The sequence below is a fragment of the Panthera uncia genome, chromosome D2 (genome assembly GCF_023721935.1).
Source record: "Panthera uncia isolate 11264 chromosome D2, Puncia_PCG_1.0, whole genome shotgun sequence".
Taxonomy (NCBI): Eukaryota; Metazoa; Chordata; class Mammalia; order Carnivora; family Felidae; genus Panthera; species Panthera uncia.
Window position 1 is genome coordinate 46,335,944 of NC_064818.1, and position 24,587 is coordinate 46,360,530.

General features: G+C 46.5%; 1 protein-coding gene across 1 annotated transcript in view; it reads right to left on the reverse strand.

The window, feature by feature from the left end:
- ALOX5 (arachidonate 5-lipoxygenase) overlaps positions 1-13,009 on the reverse strand; it is a 49,958-nt gene extending 36,949 nt beyond the window's left edge. The window contains exons 1-3 of the mRNA XM_049646324.1: positions 12,781-13,009; positions 7,113-7,311; positions 2,256-2,337 (exon numbers count right to left, since the gene is read on the reverse strand). Of these exons, the coding sequence (XP_049502281.1) occupies positions 2,256-2,337; positions 7,113-7,311; positions 12,781-12,930 (431 nt within the window). The 5' untranslated portion in view covers positions 12,931-13,009. The remainder of the gene's footprint in view (positions 1-2,255; positions 2,338-7,112; positions 7,312-12,780) is intronic.
- Between the last annotated feature and the right edge of the window lie 11,578 nt (positions 13,010-24,587).

Genomic DNA, 24,587 nt, shown 5'->3' on the forward strand with positions numbered 1-24,587 from the left:
AGGGTCCAATTTCATTCTTTTGCATGTGGCTAGTCAGTTGTCCCAACACCATTTGTTGAAAAGACTATCCTTTCTCCATTGAATTGTCTTGCTGCCTCTGTTGAAAATTAACTGACCATAAATGCAAGGGCTAACTTCTGGACTCTCAATTCTATTTAATTTCTCTATATATCTAACCTTATGCCAATACCACGATTGTTTTAATTACCACAGCAGTGTAGTAATTCTGATACTGGCAACTGTGAGTTCCCCAAGTTTTTTTTTTTCAAGATTATTTTGACTATTATGGGTTCCTTGCATTTCCTTATGATTTTTAGGATCATCTTGTCAATTTCTGCAAAAAAGTTAGCTGAGACTTTGATAGGGATTGTGTTAAATATGCACACTGCTTTGGGGAGTACTACTATTTTTATAATATTAAGTCCTCTGGTCTGTGAATGTAAGATGTCTTTCACCTTATTTAGGTCTTCTTTAATTACTTTCAGCAATGTTTTGTAGTTTTCATTGTGTAAGTCTTAGACTTCTTTTGCTAAGTTTATTCATAAATATTTTATTCCTTTTGATATTACTGCACATGGAACTGTTTTGTTATCTTTATTTTCAGATTGATTATTAGCATACAGAAACACAACTGAATTGTGTATATTGATCTTTTATGCTGCAACCTTGCTGGGTTAACAGTTCCAATATTTTTTTTTGGTGAACGTCTTAGGATTTTCTACATACGAGATCATTTCATCCGTGAATGGCAGTGGTTTCACTTATCGCTCTTTAACGTGGGTGCCCTTTCTCCCCTCTTGCCTAATTGCCCTGGCTAGAATCTCCAGTACAATGTTACACAGAAGTGGCAAAAGCTGACATCCTTATCTTGTTCCTGGATCTTAGGAGGAAAGCATGTAGTCATTTCCCATTAAGAACGATATGAACCGGGGACACCTACCCAGCTCCACTGACTGAGTGGAGCTTCCGACTTCAGTTCAGGTCACAACCTCACAGTTCGTGAGTTCAAGCCCCACATTGGGCTCTATGCTGATACCTCAGAGCCTGGAGCCTGTTTTGGATTCTGTGTCTCCCTTTCTCTCTGCCCCTCCCCACACTCGCACTCTGTCTCTCTCTCTCTCTCAAAAATAAATAAACGTTAAAAAAAATGATATTAATTGTAAGGTTTTTTATAGGTGCCCTTTACCAGGTTGAGAAATTTCTGTTTAATTCCTATTTTTTTTAGCGTTATTCAATCATGAAAGAATGTTGGATTTTGTCAAATGCACTCTTATATGTCTTTTGAGATGCTCATGTGTTTCTTTGTTCTTTACTGATATGGTGCATTACATTAATTGATTTTTGGATATTAAACCAACCTTGCGCACTTGGGATAAATCCTATATTGTATATCTTTTACATGCTGTTGCATCCAGTTTGCTAGTATTTTGTTGAAAATGCTTACATCTATATCCATAAGAGACATTGGTGTATAGTTTTTTTACGATGTCTTTGCCTGATTTTGGTATAACACCGATCTCATTCAATGCACTGGGATGTGTTCCCTCCTCTTGCATTTTCTGGAAGAGCTTATGCAGGATTGGTACTAATTCTTTAAGCGTTTGGTAGAATTAATCAGTGAGGTCATCTGGGCCTAGGATTTTCTTTGTGGGAAGTTTCAAAATTACTGATTCGACCTTTTGGCTTGTGATTGTTCTATTCAAATTATTTATTCTTAAGTCAGTTTTGGTCATTCCTATCTTTCTAGGACTTCTCCATTTCACTCAAGTTATCTAATTTGTTGGTATACAACTGTCCATAGTATTCCCTTTTATACATTTTAATTTGTGTGAGGTGGGTACTGATGCTCCCTCTCTCCTACTTTAAAAAATTTGAGTTCCCTCCCTCTTTTTTTCTTGGTCTGTTAGCTAAAGATTTGCCAATTTTTTGGAGATTATTTATCACTTTTACAATAGAATTATTACCAGAAGACATAAAAAGTGAGGGGGTAATCACTACAATAGGAGGTGAAAGAACATTAATGTAAATCCAAGCTTTTGCTGCCCCATTCCCCCTAGATGCTGATATGGTTTCCCCACAGTTTTCTCCATAATGCACTTTACCATCTCTGCCTGGACAGTGGAGGTCAAGTGGATCTTGGGGATCGAGGAGCACTACAGGGCACTGGTGGCCTGGCCATTGCTTACCAGCAGTGGTCAGCCATACGCTGTGGGCAGAGTTCATTCAGGGCTGTCTGGTCTGACGTCATAACTCACCGATACTGTTTTTGCCGTGTTTCCAGCTCTTTACGTCTGTGCTGCTTGAGAATGTGAATTTGGTCATCGCAGGCCAACTTTGCTGTGAGGAAAGGATAGGTGTGAGAAGAGCCACGGGAAGAACAGTAACAACGTCCAATATTCAGGTTTCCCTCACACACCTGCCCATGCATCATCTTTATATGCATCATCTCATTTAAGCCTCTGAACACTTCCCCAGTTCATGTATAGGAAACTGGGGCTTAGGGAGGTTGAATAGCTTTGCCTGTGAACTTTGCCCAAGGTCACACACCGAATGAGTGGATTTTCAACACAAGACTCATATCCATGCTCTTAGCCTATTATAAAAGACAAATCCAGTGCCCCCTCTTACTGCCTGCTCATTCGGCAAGCTGGGGGGCCTGCACCTTGGAGCTCTGAGAATCACATACATGAGCCAGGCTTGGTGGTCATCAGGATTTATGGGGGCAGGCCAATGATTCTCTGGAAGGTACAGTGTATGTAGCAAGTTGCCTTAGCTTCCCCACATGTAAAATGGGTATGATAATGCCAATGTCAGGGTTATGGTAGGGATTTAGTGAGCACTTCACACAATGCTTGGCACCCAGTAAGTGGGAACAATGACTAACATTATTGTCCTTACAATCATCATGGACCTAGGCTTCCCCTTCCTCCCCCTAAGCCCAGATTCAAAGGTCTCTTGTCTCTCATCTCAGGAGTGGGGCAAGTGGCTAAAGTCAAGGTCAAGCTGCTCAGGGCCTTTAGAGCAGGAGAAGCCAGCTCATGACTACCCTTTATACTGTTATTTAGGGTAAAGCCAGAGAACACAGTGGGAGCCCAGACTAGCAAGATTCCAGAGCATCTCCTACCAAGATTCCAGAGCATCTCCTATAATAGTGCTTCTCCAGCTCTCTGTGGGTTTAAAAATTTCCGTTTAATCACAGACTGATATTTCTGTAAACTACAATAAAACTTAACTACTAGAAAAGAAATAAAAAACAAACCAAGGACATTCAAAGCATAAACCCTGTTTTTGTTATAAGATGCAATGGTCATAGAATAATTCTTGCAAGTTGCTATAAAAGTTTGTAAATGCCTACTCTCAGTCTCGGTACCCACCTCTTTACAGACCAACAGCTAACAGTTCCTAGCCCACACTCAGAGCACCTTCTGGCTGAGGAAGCTCCAGTCCAGGGCTTGGAACTGGGGCCCAGAGAGGAAGATCAATGGGGCACCTCTTTGTTCTCCAGTGGGGATGTTAAGCCATCCAGCAGGGGGCAGGGTTAAGGCCACTGAAGGCAAGATGAATATTAACTGACAACAGCTGCCATTGGCTGTAGGGGACACTGTTGTAGGCACTCGACATTCATCATCTCTAATCCACCTCGAAGAATTAGCTTATTTATCAGGTACCTGGCTCTGAGGCATTGAGTCTTCAATTTCAGAAGGAACTTGGAACTGCACATACCAAGTCTCAAAAGCTGTCAGCTCCATTTCTCCTGGCCCTGAGGGTGCCGGACATCTACCCCAGTGACTGATGGAACTTTTGGGAACACAGCAGGTGACAAAGCCTAGACTGAATGCCCCAGAGTTCTGGAGAGGGGGGTAGATTCCAAAAGACTGACATGAGTGCCTTAATGAAGCTGTCTCTTCACATAGGTGCTCTTGATCCCTGGGACCACAGTGACAGCCCTCTGACATTTATGTTCACCCCAGGTGCAGTGGTGGAGCATTAGATTGCAGAGGTTACCATGTCGCTCATGGGCAGGGTCCCCTCATTTCCGGATTGTCCAAAGGATTGGTCATTGTGCCATGGGGTGGATTAAAGATGGCCATAAATTCTTTGACATTCTTTCCATTGACAGGTGGGATCTATGTCCCCTTTGAGTTTGGATGGGCTCTGTGAGTGCTTGGACCAACAGAATAAGGTAGAAACTACCCCCTGACAGTTTCCAGGCCCAAACATGAAGAGACCGGCAGCTTCCACTTTCTGTCTCTTGGAATACTCGCTCTTAGAAGCCAGCCACCACATAAGAAGTGCAACTACCCTGTGAGGGCCAAGCCGTGAGAAGCCCAACTCCATGGAGAAGGCTTCCAGAATGAGCTTCCAGGTGGAGAGAGAGGCCATGGAGCCCTGAGGTGCTAGACATGTGAGAAAGGAACCGTCCTCAAAGGGAGCCTTCTAGCCCATTGTCCTCAGTTGATGCTTCGTGGCTCACAGATAACCCACCCAGCTGAACCTTTCCCAAATTTCCATCCCATGATGAAAAAATGAAATGGCTGTTTAAATCCACAGAGATTGTTACACAGCAACTGATAAGTGAAACATGCTGGATGGGCAGCTTCCATGTGCCTCTTCAGAATCTACCCTTCACCTCATCCTGTCCCTGAAGGTCCCTGATCTTGTCCTCGATTTGAATGAATTGCATCAATGGGCTTTGAGTTGGGTTCAGCCCCTGGGAGCCCTGACCAGAGAGAGGAGGGCACTGGAGAGTGAGGAGAGGACATTTATTCCCCAGGTCCTCTCGTAGTGTCTCCCTGCTGTCTGCATCTCTACTAGGGGCCACAGCTACTCCCAAGGGGGCTCTGTCTCTAGGACACTCCCCATCTGGATTATTCTGGCATTCTTCCCCTCCCCTCACCCCACCAGGACTGGCAGTGCTAATGGTCTACACCTTTCTTTCTTTGTTTTTTCTTGTGATGAGAACTTTTAAATTTTTATTTTCACTCCACTGAACAGTGTAACATTAGTTTCAGGTGTACAATGTAGTGATTCAACACTTCCACACATTACCCCGTGCTCATCACAGCAAGTGCATTCCTTAATCCCCATCACCTATCTCACCCATCCCCCGCCCACCTCCCCTGATGAGAACTTTTAAGATCTGTCCTCTTAGCAACTTTCAAATATACAGTATGGTATTATCAACTATAGTCACCACCTAGGAAGTCTCAATACAATCAATTTTGAAATAATTCATCCCAAACCCATAAATTCTAAATATTAAAAAAAAATTCAGTGTATATTTTTTGAAGGCTTCCCAGTTTGTGGTAATTTGTTATGGCAGTCCTAGAAACTAATACACAGAGTAAACCAAGTTTGGCCTACACCTTTCTTTTTTTATGTTTATTTATTTATTTTGAGAGAGAGAGGGAGAGAGAGAGAGAGAGCATGAGCAGGGGAGGGGGAGAGAGAGAGAGAATTCCAAGCAGGCTCCGTGCTGTCAACAGAGAGCCTGATGTGGGGCTTGAACCCACAAATTGTGACATCATGACCTGAGCTGAAGTCAAGAGCCAGATGCTTAACCGACTGAGCCACCCAGGACTCCTAGCCTATACTTTTCTAAACATCCTCATTTAAATGTGCCATATGTTTTTTGCTAGAAAGGGATGTGGGGTCTGTGAGGAGAAGGACTGCACAACCAAGACCCCTGGTGGGAGGGGCAGGGGAGAGACTTGGAGCTAGTGTTTTTCTGATACTAGAGAAAGAGAAGTTCCCTGTCCACAACTGTTCACATTCTGGCCACAAGACAGAGTGAATTTGGTGATTTTTTTTTTTTCTGTGAGGTCAGGGAACAAAAATCTTTCTAGCTCCAATCATTCCGTTCAGAAATATTTTTGGAAATTGGTTTCTTAAATTCCATGTCAGAAACAATGGGAGGGGGCGCCTGGGTGACTCAGTTGGTTGAGCATCCAACTCTTGATTTTGGCTGAGGTCATGATCCCAGCGTGGTGGGATCGAGCCCTGTGTTGGTCTCCACACTGAGCATGGAGTCTGTTTAAAATTCTCTCTCTCCCTCTGCCCCTCTCCCCTGCTCACTCTCTCTCTCTCTGAAAGAAAGAAAGAAAGAAAGAAAGAAAGAAAGAAAGAAAGGAAGGAAGGGACGTGGCCTGGCAGTTTAAGAACACTAGGTAGAGAACTTTTTCCTCCTCTGTCTTGATTTTCTTAGCCAAAAAATGGGGTTAATCATCACTTCCATTTTGCCTACCCTGCCGGACCTCTGTGAAGGGGAAGTCACTGCACCCGTGTTCCCCCTCACTTTTCTAGTGGTGCACAGCTTTGGAGACATCTTATTCTGGGTTTAAAGAGTGGACAAACTGAAGGGCCACAACGTGAAGTCAGATAGAACTTTGCCGAGGCATGGATTTGACTCCCACACGCTTACAGGTTAGTGCACAATGGGGAGCCATTCCGAGGGACAGAGTGGCCTCAGCTGACTTCTGCCATCTGTTCCTCTCTCTGCTCCTCCACACCAGGCCAGCTGCCCGTCTCTTATGGGGAGTGGTCTCCCGAGGAAGTGCCAGATTGGCACGTTCGAGGGTCTTGCTTAAGAGGGCCGACTTTAGGTACTTTTCTCTTTTTAGCAAAATGTGGGACTTTAGTTTTAACAACTGGTGACCGTGACCACCAGGCCTGGCCATGGCCCCTCTAGGCTGCCACTCGGGGCACTCCTGGTCGACTTCTTCCCTTCCCAGGCCTATGCGTGTTGCCCTGGAGCCTGTGCCCCACTGTGACCTCACAGAGAGGACTGGAGAACTTACCTGGAGAGCGGCCCCTCTAGGGGGACGTCCCACAGGTATTTGCTACTAGGGACTGTAGTTACCCTCTAACAAAAAGGGGGTCATAAGCTTGCCCCCAAAGGACTGTAGCCCAGAGGGAGGACACTGCTGAGCATGTGGCCGGGGGCCTCTCCCTGCACCCTCTTAACACGGGGCTTATTAGCACCCTGAGGAAGGTCGCACCTCCGCAGGCACACGGAGGCACACAGCGGCGCTATCATTATTCCTACGAAAACATTCCTTTGAGGAAGGAGTTCCTGGGAAGCTCAGGAAGTGGAAGGGGCCTGGGCCACTCACCGCGTCCATCTCTCAGGACAATCTCGCCCTCGCCGGTGATCCAGCGGTAGCAAGGGAACTCGATGTAATCCCCGCAGGGCGTCTTCAGCGTGATATACTTCAGGTACCAGTCATCATGGAGCCAGTACTTGCGCTTCTCGATTTTGACCAGCTGGATGTCACCCAGTTCTTCATCCACTGTCACGTCGTAAGAATCCACCTGAGAGGATAAAAAAAAAAAAAGGCAAATGAGGTTGTCTGGGGTTCCTGAGCCTTTGTATCATCAGCCTAGATGTCTGCCGAATGCTTGCCCTCGGTAAGGCTCCGTGCTGCACCCGGGGAGACAGAGGCAAGTCCTGGGTTCTGCCCTTATGGAGATGGAGGTCTGGTGAGTAAGCGATGGACGGCGCTGCTCAGAGAAGGGACATTCTGTGATCTGCACGCAGCTCAGAGGAGACGGAGGCTCCAGGCAGGGGTGCCCTCTGCTGGGCCGTGCCCGGTGAGGGGCTTCTTCAGCTGCCCTGCTCATGATGAGGGCAGGGGGGCTGCTAGCCTTTCCACCCGACAGGGCTGCAGGGGGCACACTGGCCCTCGCACGAAGGGCAGCCCTCTGCAGCTCGCAAATAGCTTGCTGACGATTGCTATAGACCCTCCTAACGATGTCAGGACGAGGGCTGTCATGACCGTGTCACCGATGAAGAGACTGAGGCTTACTAAATCCCAGGTCAGCTATTCATTGTCAGAGATGGAATTCTAACCCAGATCTTTCTGGCACAGCCACCCCACGTCTCTCTTGTTCTCCGGGGAGCAAACAACTGAGTGAAAATGGGGAGGCTCACTTGCAAGCGAAGTTGCCTAGATGCACGCCATCCTAGGGCATCTGTGGGTCACTGGGCCACAGCGACTGGAGACTCCACTGTCCCCTCCCTCAGAGAAGCTGCTCCATCTCTTCCTCGGCTACCACCCCCAGCTGGACATCTAGCCCTCCGTCTGAGAATCACACGGTCCCGGAGAGGCTTCTTTGGCCCCAACTCCCTTCCTTTTTTATTCCAAGGTGCTGGGCTTGGCCCTCCCAAGAGAGTGTCCGCCTCAGGTGTTCATGACCCCTCTTACTTTAGAATGGCCGTCCTCTCCCTGCTACCCCTGCCATCAATACCACAGACACTGTCAGCCCCCGCCAGCCCCTTGGAGCCACAGAAAAGCCACTTCTCTGGAGCAGCTGTCCGGGCCCAGGCCTCACCGCATGCTGACTTCCCTTTCCTTGGCCTGCAATGCCAACAACAAAAATGCCTCACGGCCCTTCTTCTACCCTCAGGAATTCTCTCCTGGTTTTGAGCCAAGAGGTGTGAGCTCATGGGCTCAATTTCTTCCTCCCACATCTACTCCTGGCTACTCAATTTGCTGTGTGTAGTCAGGGATGGGCCGCAGTGAAGGAGCCCATGCTAGCTCACACCTGCTCACAGGCAGTGACCTCAGGAGTCCAGACGGGAGGACCGGTTCGTTCTGATGCATACAGCAGCCAGTTGCCTGTACCCTTAGAGAAAGGAGTCCCTCAGGCATCATGTCATTTGGATTTCTCAATGGTCGGGCAAGCTAGGCATTATCCCCCCTTGCTGGGTGAAGAAACAGAGCTTCAGGGAGTAAAGCAATTTGCTGAGGCCCATGGTCAGTCACTTTGGAGCTAGAGTATGACCTCAAGACTGGGGCTGACTGAGCTTCCCTGTCACATAGGCTGGACTTGCCCTCTGCCCCACACTGCCCACTCCCAGTGTTTGGTGGGAATTTCTGTCTTGGCTCCAGGGGAGAGCTGAGGTCTCTAACGATCTCCCTGGCAAGTGAGGCCTGGAGTGGGGGGTGGGCCCTATAGATGTCCAGTTGTGGGTCACTCAGTGCCCACTCTGCTTCTCCAAATGGACACTCGGCCTCTTGTCCCACCAGAACCTTCCTGCTAGCCCACTCATGCCTCAGCTCAGGGGGAGTCTCTATTCTCTCTCACCCCCAGAAGCCGCCCCAAAAGAGCTGTGCCCTTCTTTTCCTCTCCTCGCAGCTCTTCAGATGATCCAGCCCCTAACTGGGACTCCTCTGCCAACCCTACACCCCGGGGCCTCCTGGCTTCTTCGCAGGCATTAGCACACTGCAATACAGACCTCACGCAGGCCTGGGAGTCAGTGCCCTCTGGGACCCTGCCTGTGGATTCTGCTCTCCCACAAGACACACTGTGCGGTAGAGGGGTTCTTTCACCTGCAGGACAGTGATTTCTGGCAGCACAGATGAGCTTGCACACCTCTTAGGGACCAAGATGTGCCATCCCAGCACAAAGGCCTGGCCCAAGCCACAGGGAACAGGGAGGAGGCTTCTGCTTTCTAACCACAAGCGTCTGGCATCTTTGGTAACCACAATATGTGAGCTGCTCACTGTGCTCAGAGCCAAGAGGCTTGCTGAAAATATCCAACTTCCCATTCCTCTTAGGAAGTCCTCCTGGGGTTCCTCTGGCAGTTTGGTGGGAGGAGGGTGGAAATAGAGACGCATGGGGTCACATGCAGGATGAACACCTTTCCCTTCCATTTACCTCACTATCACACAGAGAACTCTAGATTCTTCCATCGAGGGAAAAGTTCAAGGATTGGTGAAATCTGGCTTAGAAAGTACCTTGGGAGGCACCGAGTCCAGGGCTTCCCAAACCTGTGGCCTGTAGAACACCCAATGCACCGCTTGAACCCTCTTCCTTTCTCTCCCTCTGTCATCAGGGCCACAGATACACAGATCACCCCAAAAGCCATGGAAGGGTTGCCCAGCACGGCCACTGTGCCTGCCCATCTCCTAGAATCTGGAGCCTGCCAGCACACGGCACTGAGCTGCTCGGTCCCGGGGAGCTGGCGGGCTGGTAGTCTGCACATGGCCTGCAATGGCACCTTCTAGCAGCAAGACCAGCCTCAACCTTCTGCTGTGCCACAAATGTAGTGGGAACTGATTGTCTGATTTTCTTGGCATCGCTGTGACTGGCAGTGACTGGCCAAGTGACTGGCAGGTGCTCTGGGATGGCGTGCATCTGTGCAGACTGACTTGCAAGTGAGCCTCCCATTTTCACTCAGATATTTGCTCCCCAGAGAACAAGAGAGACATGGAGGGGCAGCCAGTCTCTGGGCTGTTTGGGTCCATGGTCTGGGCTTTCCCAGGAAGGCAGTGGGGAGCCACTGAAGGTGTGACCATTTAAGGGAGAACCTCCCCTTTGGAGAGGGCTTCAATTCCCAGTCCTGACCTTGATCGGTATGTAGAACTCTGATGAGAGTAACTGGGAATCTGCAACTCAATTTACTGACAACAAAATCAGTCTTATCATTTGACTGCACTGTGCATAGAGGAGTGTGGGAGTTCACCTGCCAAAGACCTGGAAATGACTGAATCCACTGCCTTCATGGTTGTTGTTGTTATTGTTGTTAACCATAATGATAGAAGCACTTTTCCAAGTAAAATGGGAAGGCCGATTCTTCTCAGCAAGTATTTTCTCTAAGGTTTCTTTTTTACCTTTACCCAATAGGGACAGCCTGTCCTTAAAGAGACACTAGCTGGAGAATGAGGAAGTAGCTCTGGACTGTGCAAGAAAGTGTGGAGTAACTTTGCATCAACAGGAACTTTCTCAAAAGTGGATTTTTTTCAAAGAGACTTTAGGAGCCAGCAGATTCCCCTGTAGCACCGCAGCCCCTCCCAGCTCACCCTCTCTCACCCTGATGGAAATGGGACACGCAAACCTCTCCTGAAATTTGCTTCTGGGACTCTCACTGAGGTGTTTAGTCATAGAGGCATTTGAATGAATTCCCAAGGTGACGATAATGAACAGAACAGTGCTTTCACCCCTCTTCCAATGACCCTGTTCTGGCCACACCACAGTGTCTCCTCCTGGGAGAAGCCACACATGGGGTGCCCTGTGCGGCAGGGCTGTATGTGTGTGTGTGTGTGTGTGTGTGTGTGTGTGTGTGTGTGTAGAAGACAATGGAGCCCACTGCGACCTGCCTATTAAGGGGGGGGGGGGTAGTCTGTCCCCTGTCTTCCTCCCTGAGGTGTTAGGGGAATCCATGAACTAACGGAAATAAATAAAGGTGCTTCAGAAATGGCAGCTGTCATCTTTCCAAATGGATGTCTCATTAGTCCTCCTGTACCACTGTCCCCAGGGCCAGTTCCCTAACGGGGGAAACCAAACAATAGATGGTTGTTTTTATACTCAACACTTCACTTTTCCTGAAGGGAAATTGAGCCAGGCTAACATTGCTGAACTTGGCTAAGTGCCAAGTTGCCTTATCCCAAGGTTCTGAGGCTCCTGGATAGGAATCAAGCCCACTTTGAGTTTGGAGTTGGGAAAAGGAGTGGAATATTATTTACTTTAGCCTCTACAGGCCTAAAACTGAACTCATCAATTTTATCCAAGAAGTATTTAGTTGAACCATATGAAATTCCCAGTTTTGTTTATTCAAAATTGTCAACTATGAGCACTTTCATATGGTTCAACCTAATAATCAACTAAGTGGTGAAAAAGACAACTTTGTGAAGTCTGAATCTTTTTGGTCCAGTTCAGGAACTGGTGGGTGATGGAAGGGAACATTCCGTGGGTACCTACTTGCAGCATGTTGGGACTGTCACAATAATCATACAGTGAACATTTCCTATGCACTTGGCAGTGGACTGGGAGAGTCACTAAATGCTCGGTAAGGACCATGACCTGCCATGCTCACGGACAAAGCCACAGGGCTGCAGTTCATGCCCAGGTCAGCGTCAAGAGCTGGCTTCTAAATGGGGCCTTATATAGCACTGGGTACCACAGACACAAGGTACAGTACACAGGGCTCCCTTTGCTCCGTGGACTCCCACAGCTCCAGGGTATCTACTGAGAAGGAGGGAGGAGAAGCCCTCCTTCCTCTTGCACTGAGCCCTCACACTTGGGGTGGAAGTATTCCCTAGTGTATACTCTTTTGGGAGTCAGACGATCTCCAGGTTGCAAAAGTTCTCATGTTCCTTCCTTCTGATTTCCTGTGGGGACCTGTCCTGAGGATGTGAGCTACCCAGGTGTGAAGACAGCTGCTAGTATCACTCTGGGCCACCAGCTGGGCTTGGGTTCACCAGATTCCTAGACCAGCCTGAAGTCATCCCTTCCATTTGACATTTGGGGAAACTGAGGCCCAGTGAGGGGGCAGAGTGAACTAGCAGTCAGATTCAACCCAGCCTCTGAACCCCCAGACCTGTGCTTTCTCACCACAGCTTAAGGCTGCTCCGAGGTGCCATCTGGGCGTCACAGCCGGGCAAGGACCCGCACGACTCTCCAACCCCACCCCACGACCTGTGGAAGGAGCCCTACGAAGTGGGGCACAAGTAATGCTGCCCACAGGACTTGCCCAGTTAGGGACCTCTCAGAGCCTCGGGGTACCTATTTGTGAAATGGAGAGCAGACCTTGCACCTTCTCCTGATCCCAGGGGAGAAGCGCGGCGCCCTACAGACCTCACTCTGCAAAGCCTCCCACCCCGAACTTGGGTCCCAGCCGTCCCGACGGGGTCCTGGACACTCCCCAAGCCCGGGACCTACCGCCCCAACGGGTCTCGGGCGCCCGCCCCCGCCCCCGCCCCCTGCCCCGGTCACGCCCCCCCCCCCCCCCGACGGGTCCAGGGTGTCCCCAGCCCGGTCCCAGCCGCGCTTCCTCACCGCGCCGCGCTCGAAGTCGTTGTAGAAGGGCTTGTCCAGCAGGTGCTTCTCGCTGCAGCCCGCGGAGCCCACGAGGCTGAGGTAGATGTAGTCGTCTGTGCCAGCGAACCACTGGCTGCCGGTGGCCACGGTGACCGTGTAGGAGGGCATGGCGGAGGGCCGCGAGCGCCAAGAGCCGGGGTGCCGCGGTCCACGCGCGTCGGCACCTCGCCGGGACCCGCGCAGCAGCCTCTTCCCCCGCCCGGCCCCGCCCCCCTGCAAGCGCCGACCACCCCCCCCTGGCCCCGCCCCCACTCCGCCCCGCCCCTGACGCTCTGCGCCTCGGGACCCGCCGCGGACACGGTAGGGGTCGCGCATTCCTGCTTTCGCACCCAGTTGGTTTGGTGCCCGTTTTATCAGTCTGGGGCCCCGGGCAACCTCAGCTGCCATCCCCTCACCCAGGCATAGGTGCATGCACTCACTCAGTCTCCTATTCCCTGTTTTTACCCTTCACCCTTCCTTCCTGCCTCAGCTTGCCTCCGCGCCAGGCTCCCGGAAGGCCCTAGGGTTGGGCTCCCGGGACCCCCAGAAAAGGAGACTTACAGTCCCTGCTCTCACCAAGTTCCCAGTGTGGCTCGGGCGATTACCCGTATTCCGTGGTTTCTTAGACCAGAGGTGCTTTGGGAATCTACACCGGGAAGCGGGACTCACCTGGGGAGTCAGACAGGCTTCCTGGAGGAAGCCCCACCTGAGCTGATACTGAAGCGTGGAATCTGGAACGCAGAGACTTCAGTCAGCTGTGGCTTCCTCCACGGTCTTGGCTGAATGTCACTCCGGGCAAGGTGCAGGTGGGCACCGAGGTGAGTCAGATGCCAGCCGCTCTCAGGCCCAGAGTTGTCCGTGTACAGTGGGAAGAGGGCAGAGAGAGGGAGGCTAGGACAAGAAAACGCAAATCTGAACACCTGGGTGTTGTCTGGAGGAGGTCTTGGGGAGAGGTTTGGGGGCCGGGAGGCTGGGGTATGGTGGGGAAGGAGTTAGGCTTGTCTGGAGGTGGCTCATAGGTGTGGACCACTGGCTGGGAGTCCTAGGGAGAAAGATGTGGACTCCACAGCAAGAATGTTCCAGGCGTGAGGGCCGGCACCTGGGGAGCGGGCTGCTGAGCGGAGTAAATTGGTCGACTTTCTAACTGGCGGTGAGCAGAGGCCTGAAAGAGATGAGTAGAAGGCTTTGTGTTCTCGAGGGAAGCTTCCCATGGGTGGTCAGCTTTCCTACTGCTGAGACCTGATCTTATAGGTCTTCTGCATTCGCCTGCACCTCCCCCACATCTCATTCCTGCCATCCTGCCCCCCACGACCCCCGCTCCGCCAACTTCAGAACTGAACCTGCCCGTGCTACACATTCAGTAATGAGCTGAACCAGATTAAAATAGAAGTTCATTCCATGTGAGGTGGTGGGTGTGTCAAGTCCCCTGCTTTGTGCTTTCTGTTGGGGACGTGCAAAGAGGCAGGCTCCCCATTTCTGGGGACCCGGGCTCCACCTGGTGGCAAATCCTGCTTCCTCCTCTGCCTGGCAGGATCGCCACTCTGAGCAGAGGCAGGGTACCTGCCAGTCCACTTTCTACAGGGCACATTTCAGTGGGACTGGCTCTATTCATGGAAAGGCACTGGAGGGATTCTCTGGGAATCGAATAGTAGGACATGAAAGAATGGGCGCAGCTGAGATGAGTAGATGGAAATAGCCCTGGGATAGAAGTGGGATCCAACCCCTGCCAGGCAAGAGACGGGCTCCAGGAAACCCTGGGCATGGTGGGAAGGATGGCCGTGGAATTGCACTTCAAATCTAAGAACAAAATGGCTGTTGTTTTTCTTTGAAAAGTACATACAGTATACTTCTTTCGGACAGAAGTAATATGTGGTAGAAATCAGAGAAAACATTGATATAGAAACAAAATTCATAATGTGTGGAAAAAGTAACGTTGCACATTTTTGCACCACCAGGACCACACCATTGTGTGTGATTAGTCATATTTGGATTTTCCTTAATATTATAGCGTGTATTTTCCTATGTAATTTTACTTCTTAAATCTTTTAATGACTGCATAATATTTAATTATATACCACTATTTCTTTTAATTAGTCTGCTATTATTGAGCATTTAGGCTGATTTCCCTCATTAATTGCTATAGTACATATTTGGTGCTTAAAACATTTTAAAAAGTTTTTCTTAAGATAGGGATTTAGAAATGGACCAAACTGTATGAACATTTTGAGACGTTTGTAACATGTTTTGAAGCTACTTTCCTTCCCGTGGACTAGAGAAATTTATACTCATGCCATTTACTGTCATGCAAAACATGGAATGTTGGTTTCATGGAAACTTTGCCATTGTGGGGTAGTTTCCAAAATATTCCTACATCTTGTCTTTACTGTCTCTGCCCCAGTTTAGGCTTTCAGTGTCTCCTACACAGATTATAACAACGTGTAGCCTAACTGCCCCCTCCCTCCAATTCTCTAGCCAGAGTTATTTCCCTGTAGCATTACTGGGATGTAATTAGTATACTATACAATTTGGTCATTTAAATTTTTTTTAACGTTTATTCACTTTTGAGAGACAGAGACAGAGCATGAGCTGGGAAGGGGCAGAGAGAGAGGGAGACACAGAATCTGAAGCAGGCTTCAGACTCTAAGCTGTCAGCACAGAGCCTGATGCGGGGCTCGAACTCACAAACTGCGAGATCATGACCTGAGCTGAAGTCGGACGCTCAACTGACTGAGCCACCCGGGCGCCCCTACAATTTGCTTATTTAAAGTATACAATTTAATGGTGTTTAGTAATATTCAGGGAGTTGTGAGACCATCACTACAATCCATTTTAGGACATTTCTGTCACCCAATTAGCAGTCACTTCCCATTACCCCCCCTCATCTTTCCAGCCAGGGCAAACACTAATCTACTTTCTGTCCATAGATTTGCTTATTCCGGCATTTCATATGAATAGAATCATACAATATACACACCTTTTGTGACTGTTTTCGCTTAAAAGGAGCTGGTGTCCTCCTATTAATTGCTCACCATAAAAATCTCCAATGTTCAGAGCCATTCTTGTTGCAGCCTGCGTCAGTACTTTATTCCTTTTTATTGCTGAATAATATTCCATTTTATGGATATGCCATATTGTGTTTATCCATTCATCAGATGATGGGAATTTGAGTTGTTTCCACTTTGGGCTATTGTGAATAATAATGCTATGCATCGTGTATAAATTTTTTGTGTCGACATATCTTTTCATTTCTCTTGGGGAGATAACTAGGAGTAAAATTGGTGGATCATATGGTAACTTAATTTTGAGGAAATGCAGATTGCTTTCTAAAGTGGCTGCACCATCTGCCATCTGTAACCGTATTGCTTACCGATAAGCCGTCTGTAAGATTTCATTTTCTCCACATACTCTTCAACACTTTGTATTCTCTGTGAAGTGATATCTCACTGTGGTTTTTATTTGGACTTCCCTAATGGCTAATGATGTTGAGCAACACTTGTTGCCCATTTGTGTGTCTCTTTTAAAGAAATGTATATTCAGATCTTTGACCCATTATCAAATTAGTTTATTTTATTGAGTCACAAGTGTTCATGCATACTGGAAAGAAGTCCCTTGTCGACCATATTATTTGCACATGTTTTGTTGCATCTGTAGATTGTCTTTTCACTTTTTTTGGTGGTTCTATTTGAAGCAGAAAAGGTTTTAATTTTGAGTAAGCCCAATTTATATACATATTTTTTCTTTTGTTGCTTGTGATGTTAGTACCACATCTAGGAGACTGGTGCCTATATTAAGGTCACAAAAATTTACTCCTGTGTTCCTGTCATAGAATTTTATACTTTTAGTTCTGCATTTAGATCTATGATCCATTTTGTCAATTTTTATGCATGATGTGGCTTAGGGATCCAAATTCATTCTTTTGCACGTGAATATCCAGTTGTGGCATCATTTGTTGAAAATATGATTCTTCATTGAATTGTCTTTATATACCTTAGTAAAAAAATTTAATTCAGCATAAGTGTAGGGATTTATTTCTGGACTTTCACTTTTGTACCAGTGACCAATATGTATATCATATGTCAGTGCCATACTGTCTTGATTACTGTGACTTTACAGTAAGTTTTGAAGTTGGGAAGTGCGAATTCACCCTTGTTCTTTATTTTTCAAGAATGTTTAGGCTATTTTATGTCCATTGCGTTTTCTTATGAATTATAGGATCAACTTCTCAATTTCTGCAAAAAAAGAAAAAAAGCAAGGTGTGATTTTGATAGAGATCATATTGAAGCTATAGATCAATTTGGGAAGTATTGCTGTGGTTTTTTTCCAATGTTTATTTTTGAGAGAGGGAGACAGAGTGTAAGCAGGGGAGGGGCAGAGAGCGAGGGAGACACAGAATCCGAAGCAGGCTCTAGGCTCCGAGCTGTCAGCACAGAGCCTGACGTGGGGCTCGAACTCACAAACTGTGAGATCATGACCTGAGCCGAAGTCAGAGCTCAACTGACTGAGCCACCCAGGTGCTCTAAGGTATTGCTGTCTTAATATTAAGTCTTCTGAACCAGGAACATGTGATATGTTTCAATTTATTTAAGTCTTTTCTGATTTCTTTCAATAATGTTTTGTAGTTTTCAGTGTACTTTTTTTTGTGATTAAATTTATTCTTGAATATTTTACTTCTTTTTGAAGGAAAGCTAGCTATGTATGTATGTATGTACGGATGTGCCTCCCTTCCCTAGCTTTATTAGGGTTTAATTGACAGATAAAAATTGTATATATTTAAGGTATACAATGTGAGGTTTCGATATGTGGATACACTGTGATATGATTACCATACCACAATGAAACCATTAAGACATCGGTCAGCTCACAACTTCCTTTTTTTTTTTTTTTTTTTTTGGTGTGGTGAGATCACTTACGATCTATTCTATTAGCACATTTTAAGTATACAGTACAATGTCATTGACTATAGTCACCATGCTCTACATTAGATATCCAGAACTTATTTATCTTGTAACTGGAAGTTTATACCTTTTGACTAATGTCTCCCCATCTCTGATCCCTGGGAACCACTGCTCTACTCTCTGGTTCTGAGTTTGACTTTTTTAGATTCTACACATAAGTAAGATCATACAGTATTTGCTTTCTGTGTCTGGCTTATTTCATTGAGCATAATGTCTTCCAGGGTCATCGATGTTGTTGCAAATGGCAAGATTTCCTTTTTTTAAATGGATGAATAATATGTGTATATACATATACATATATATATATATATATACACACACACACACACACACAAACACACATATACATACACACACATTCACACACATATATTTTCTTCATACATTCATCCATTGACGGACACTTGGGTTGTGTCCAAATCTTAGCCATTGTGAATAATGCAGCAATAAACATGGGAGTGCAGACATCTCTTTGAGACCCTGATTTCATTTCCTTTGGATATATACTCAGAAGTGGATAATATGGTAGTTCTACTTTTAATTTTTTGAGGAGCCTCCACACTGTTTTCCATAGTTGCTGGACCAATTTACATTCCCAGCAACAGTGCACAAGGGCTCCCTTTTCTCCACACCATGGCCAACACTTGTTATCTCTTATCTTTTTGATAACAGCCATCTTTCCAGTGTGAGGTGGTATCTTGAGGTTTTGATTTGCATTTCCCTGATAAATAATGATGTTCAGTACCTTTTCATGCACCTTTTGGCCGTTTGTATGTCTTTGAAAATATGGTTATTCAGATCACCTGCCCATTTTTAATTGGCTTGTTTATTTCTTTGCAGTTGAGTTGTATCAGTTCCTTATATATTTTGTAGATTAAATTCTTGTCAGATATATGGTTTGCAAATATTTTCTCCCATCGATTGGTTGTTGTTTCATTTTGTTCATTGTTTCCTGTGCAGCAGAGTTTTAATACGATGTAGTCTCACTTGTTTGTTTTTGCTTTTGTTGCCCTGTGCTTTTTTGTGTGTCTGTGTGGTGTCATATTCAAATATAATTGCCAAGCCCAGTGTTAAAGAGCTTTTTCCCTATGTTTTCTTCTAGGCGTGTTACCATCTCAGGACTTATATTGAAATCTTTAATCTATTTTGAGTTGATTATATATATGGTGTAAGGTAAGGGTTCACTTTCATTGTTTTGCTTGTGAATATCCACTTTTCCCCATATCATTTATTGAAGAGATTATTTTTCCCCATTGTGTTTTCTTGGCACACTTGTTACAGATTAATTGATTGTATATATGGGTTTTTTTCGGGACTCTCTGTTCTGTGCGGTTGGTCTATGTGTCTGCTGCTGTCATTTGATTGTTTATTTTTTATTGGCTGGTCTCTATAGTGGTCTATGTCCTCTGCAGTGGAGGGGGGGAGTCTGCTGTCACTCCTCAGGTCACAGCCTTGGGCCTGTGTATTCTTAAGCTGGGATGACAAGGTTTTTTTTAGCCATTCTCTCTTTGTGTCTCTCCCTATCTGCTAAGTTTTCTGCCTCTTTTGGCACTATATCCTAATATTTTCCTCCACTAAGTGCTGGCTGATTGCTGTTGATTTTGACAGTTCCCTGGGGCATAAATTGCTTCACAGTCAGATTCAAATAAATTTGGGCCCTTTACAGCAGTAGTCTTTGAGTCCTGTCTTTGAAGTTTGTTTTAACCTAGGAAAGCTTTCCTTAGCTGTCGCCTTTCTTGGTTTCTGCTGTATACTTCTAGTTGGTTTATAGTTTAGCTTGTTGCTCTTATGAAGCTACTATCCTACTCTTACTGGCTTACCACCAAAATCTCCACTGTTTTTCTGACAGCACCCTTAGGTTGAAATTTCCATGCTGGCTTCCAAATAAAGTCAATCACCTTAGGGGGACCTTTGGGGCTCTTTTCTTATGGCCTGCCTCTCTCCCTGGGTAGGACCTCCATGCCACTGCTCGGGAGCTGTGTGGGAGACAGTGGCATGCTTTTTTCAGAGGACTTCTCTTTATGAGTAGGGCAGTGAGTGGGGGCAGTGGTCCCTGTTTTTCTCCTTCTTGTGGCATAGAACCTCCTTTCTTGGCATGGGAGTCCCCCATTATGAGTGACCTGGGGTGAGGGCATTCAGAGCACACTATTCTCGACCTGCTGTGCCTTGGAGAGAGCTTCTGCCCTAAGAGTAGAGATAGGGAGGAAGAAAAGAGCTTTAGACCTATGGGCCAAACTTGCCTAGAATAGAGCTTCTGCAACATAGAGCCAGATGAAATGAGAAATGCTGGTGGTCTTCCCCTCCTGGGGTGAAACTATAGTCATAGACTGGGCCAGGGGACAAGGGCGTCCTATCTTCTTCACTGCACATCCTCAGAGTAGAGTTTCTGTTTTACAGGGCTGTGTGGGAGGGGAGGGAGGGAGTGGGTCAAGGCTTAAATGCCACAGACTCTCAATATTCTTACTGAGGTTAGGAGATTTTCTTGAATAAATCTTTCTTCACTTGTTGTATGCCTTTAGGACAATTTCCTCTCTCTTTAATATTTGTTTTGTTTTGTTTTTGATTTTCACCAGTTATGGTTGTTTCACTCTGAAGAATGTTTGTGGAGCTCCTCATGCTGTCCATTCTGGAAATGCTTCTTGCATCATTGCTTCCCAACCTGCAAAGCAAATCCTTTCCTTCAAGTGGAATCCTACAGGGAAGCAGGTAAAAGCAGAGATGCTCTGGTTGAACATAAAGTGAACTAATACAGGGGCTAGAAGCACTGATCGATTGGCTTTTCACCTCCCCTCACCTTTATTCTCCAAGCCCTTGATACAAGTGGGAACATTGTTGAGAATCATTTGCCTTTAGGATAAAGTGATCACTCTGTGCACTGGGCTTTCACAGTCTTGCCCTTCCTGCCTCATCCATTCACCCCTCCATCCTTCCCTTGTGCTTTGGTCAGGCTTGCATCAGAGGCACAGAGCCAGAAGCATAGGAAGAGATTTATTGCAAGGATTGGTGTATGTGACCGTGGGGACTGGGGAAACAAATCTGAAATCTGTAGGTCAGGGTATCAGGAATGGCAGGTTGGAAACTTTCAGGCAGCAGCTGATGCTGCGGTCCACAGGAGGAATTTCTTCTTCAGGGAAAACTCAGTTCTGTTCTTAAAGCCTTTCAACTGATTGGATCAGGCCCGCCCAGGTAATCCAAGATAATCTCTTTTGCATAATAAAGTCAACTGGTGATAGGTGTTAATCATCTACAAAATATCTTTACAGCAACACCTAGGTCAGTGTTTTTTAAAAAAACTTTTAATGTGTATTTATTTTTGAAAGAGAGAGTAAAGGAGAGGCAGAGAGAGAGGGAGACACAGAATCAGAAGTAGCCTCCAGGCTGTCAGCACAGAGCTGACCCGGGGCTCAAACCCATGGATGGTGAGATTGTGACCTGAGCTGAAGTCAGTGCTTAACTGACTGAACTACCCAGGTGCCCCCCCCCCCCCCCCGTCAGTGTTTAATTGAATAACTGGGTACTGTAGCTTAGCCATGTTGAAACATACTGCTGACCTCATGCCATGTTTCAACTACTATGCTCTTTCGTGAACACTCCCTCTCATCCCCATGAAATCTTGGCATGTCTCCTTCCCTTGTCTGGATACTCTTGTCTTCCTTCTCTGTCTCCTGGTTTCCTCCCCTAAGAAACTACCCTAGTGTTGCTTCTTTCATGGAGCCCGCCTTGGTAGTGTTACATGAACATCTTCTGAGCTCCCACAAATTTTGCCCATGTTCGTATTTTGGCATGTTGCCCTTTCGTCCCATCAGCACTTGATTCTGTCTCCATCTCCCCCGACATATTCTGGAGAGCGTGAGGGCAGGGACTGTATCTCATTCATCTCTTGGTCTCCAGTGTGATGTCAGGCACAGAGAAGCTGTAAGTAGATCCTAGGTGTGTTGAGTTATTGGAGAGTCTGAAACTTGCTAGCAAAGTCTGGTTTTTGCGGTGGGCAAAGCAGACTGGCAGCCTGAGCCTAAGCTCAAGAGAACAGTTCTCACTTCCCCTCTAGCTGGTCGCGTGATCCCCTGACTCATGGAGTGAAACTTGTGGCCTGTCTACAGGAATGCCTACAGCCACTGCACTTATAAGTGCAGCAGGACACAAGGGTGTCCCTCTAGCAGGACAACGTGGCTCTGGTGCCCTGGCTGGCCGGGGAAGTGACTGGTGGCGGGTCCTTCTGAATAGTCCTTTTCCTCTAGAGGGTGTTTTATAGACTCATACCTTTTTTTCCTCTCTTTAAAAATTTTAAATGGAAGTACAGTTGACATATGGTATTTTATTAGTTTCAGGTATACTACTTAGTGATTTGATATTCAGACACATTACAAAATGCTCACCGCATCTATCCGTGTATCTGTCTATCACTGTCCATCTGTCACCTGGAACATACGTCTTTTTTGGTGACTTCCAAACCTTTATAGCTCATTTCAGTTTCTCCTGGTTCATTTGCATAGTTAATCGGAAATAAGGGCTGACTACCACCGAGCACTAAAAAGAAATGCCCCTTCACTGGGAATTTAGAAAAAGAAAGAAAAACAAATTCTGCACAACCCCACCTCCCCACCCCTGCCCTTGGATAGATGACCTCATAGTCTGGATGACTTCCCCTCGGGGGAAGAATAAGAAGAATAAGGTTGGGGCGCCTGGGTGGCTCAGTCGGTTAGGCGTCCGACTTCAGCTCAGGTCACGATCTCGCGGTCCGTGAGTTCGAGCCCCGCGTCGGGCTCTGGGCTGATGGCTCAGAGCCTGGAGCCTGCTTCCGATTCTGTGTCTCCCTCTCTCTCTGCCCCTCCCCCGTTCATGCTCTGTCTCTCTCTGTCTCAAAAATAAATAAAAACGTTAAAAAAAATTAAAAAAAAAAAAAGAAGAAGGCTAAGTTGTAAGTGTGCATTTTTTGTAAGGATCTTGCTGAAAGGAAAATGATAAATGCTGGTTGCACCTTCTCCAGCCTGTGATCAGAGCTCAGACGCTTTTGGATGGATGCCTCCCCTTTCTCTCTTTTTGTGTCTTTCAGAACAAGACCAGACTTTTGCTGGTTGGTCCCTCTTCCATCCCTCAAGGCTATTATATAAAAAATGAGGTGGGGCACCCCATACGACCTTACCTTGGTATATACTCTCCTAAAACCCAGGTAGGGCTTACCAGCTGTGGCTCGATTCAACTGTTTTACTTGGGAAGACAAAGCTAATGAACATTCTTCCCTTTCAAACTTCTCCACTGAGTATAGAGATACTTTTTGATCCATGAGGGACAAGATTCAAACAGACTTACTTGTTAGATTTGTGATGAGTGTGTTTTTTGAAGAGGAAGAAGAGTTCTCATACTCAGGCTGAGTATATGATATTTTTCATCCCAACATTAGATAATCACAAGAGATGATCTCTATGAGCCCTAACTGAACCAACACAAGAGAACTAATTCACTCCAGGGGGTTTGAGCACCATCATCTCTCTCCAAAGAGGCCTGCCCTAATCCCCTGTCTAAAAAGGCCACTCCCTTCAAGCCACAAGTGAGCTTTTTTCATTATGTTACTGAACCAATATGGGTCTGCTCCTTGGTGAGTTACAGACGGAACCTACACCAGGTAGAGTTGTCTCACAAAGTCATTTTTATTTGCAGCAATAAGGAGATCATGGGGAGTAATTTCCAAAGCCATGACTCCCCAGACAGGGTTAAGCAGGTTCCTTTTATTAGGGTTTGGGATGAACATCAGAGGGGGAGGTCCCATCATCGCATACAATGGACAGACATAAAGCTGTGTATGCCCACTCAGAAGACAGGTCTATGCATACACTGTATGTTTTGTTGATGAAGCTTATGCCCCTCCTAGGGTGGGGATTTTAACAGTATCATGAAGCTGATATAACTGTTGGGCACTTTATGGTTTCATCTGCCTGGGCTTCACCCTGGGGGTCACACCCAAAATGTTTCTTTTCCTATTACGGCAACCAGTTAGTTTCTAAAAGATAAAATTGATAGCTAGGCAGAAGCTTCTAGGAGTTTTCGGAGTTCAGGGGGTCTCACTGGTGATAATTGCCCTTATCGCTGCCTGAGATCATATTAGGTCTTTCCTCGTTTATTGTCTGTGTCTCCCACTAGAGGCTGAGAACCATGAGCTCTTCCTAGTTCTGTTCACTTTCAGTGTGTGATTCCCATAACAACAATTTGTAGTCACACGTAGGTGGGGAGAAAGGGAACTAGTAATGTTTTAGCCACTGTGTGCTACGAAATTTACATACTCTATCTCACTTATTCTCACGACACCCCTGGGAAGTAAATACCATTACTCAGTTTTACAGAGGAGGAAGCCCAAGTTCAAATATCTCCTGAGTGGCATGCCATGTGTGTGTGTGTATGTGTGTTTAAATGTCTCAAATATGTGAGGATTGTAATCAGTTTACAAGAAAGTGCCACTTACAGTGAAAATTCTTAAAGAAGGAAAAAGATCTCTTGTACCCAAAAATGTTATTTATGTGTGTGATGTTAGCTAACCTTTATCGGGGGCTTCATGCTGCCAGGAACTGTACCTGAATCTTATTTGGACAGGTACCATTCTCACCCTCATTTTACAAATGGGGAAACTGAGGTAAAGGGGGACCAAGTAACATTCCTGAGCCTGCATATGCAGTAAGTGGTGGGCCTGGGATTTGAATCTTGGCCGTCTAACTTTAGGGTCCCAGCTTTTAACCAAAGATATGGGGAGAAGGGAGGCATGATCTGTAGAATGAATTTTAAAACTCTACCTTTCAGAGTTTCAGCCTTTTTGATCCATGAGACTAGTGATAAGAGTAT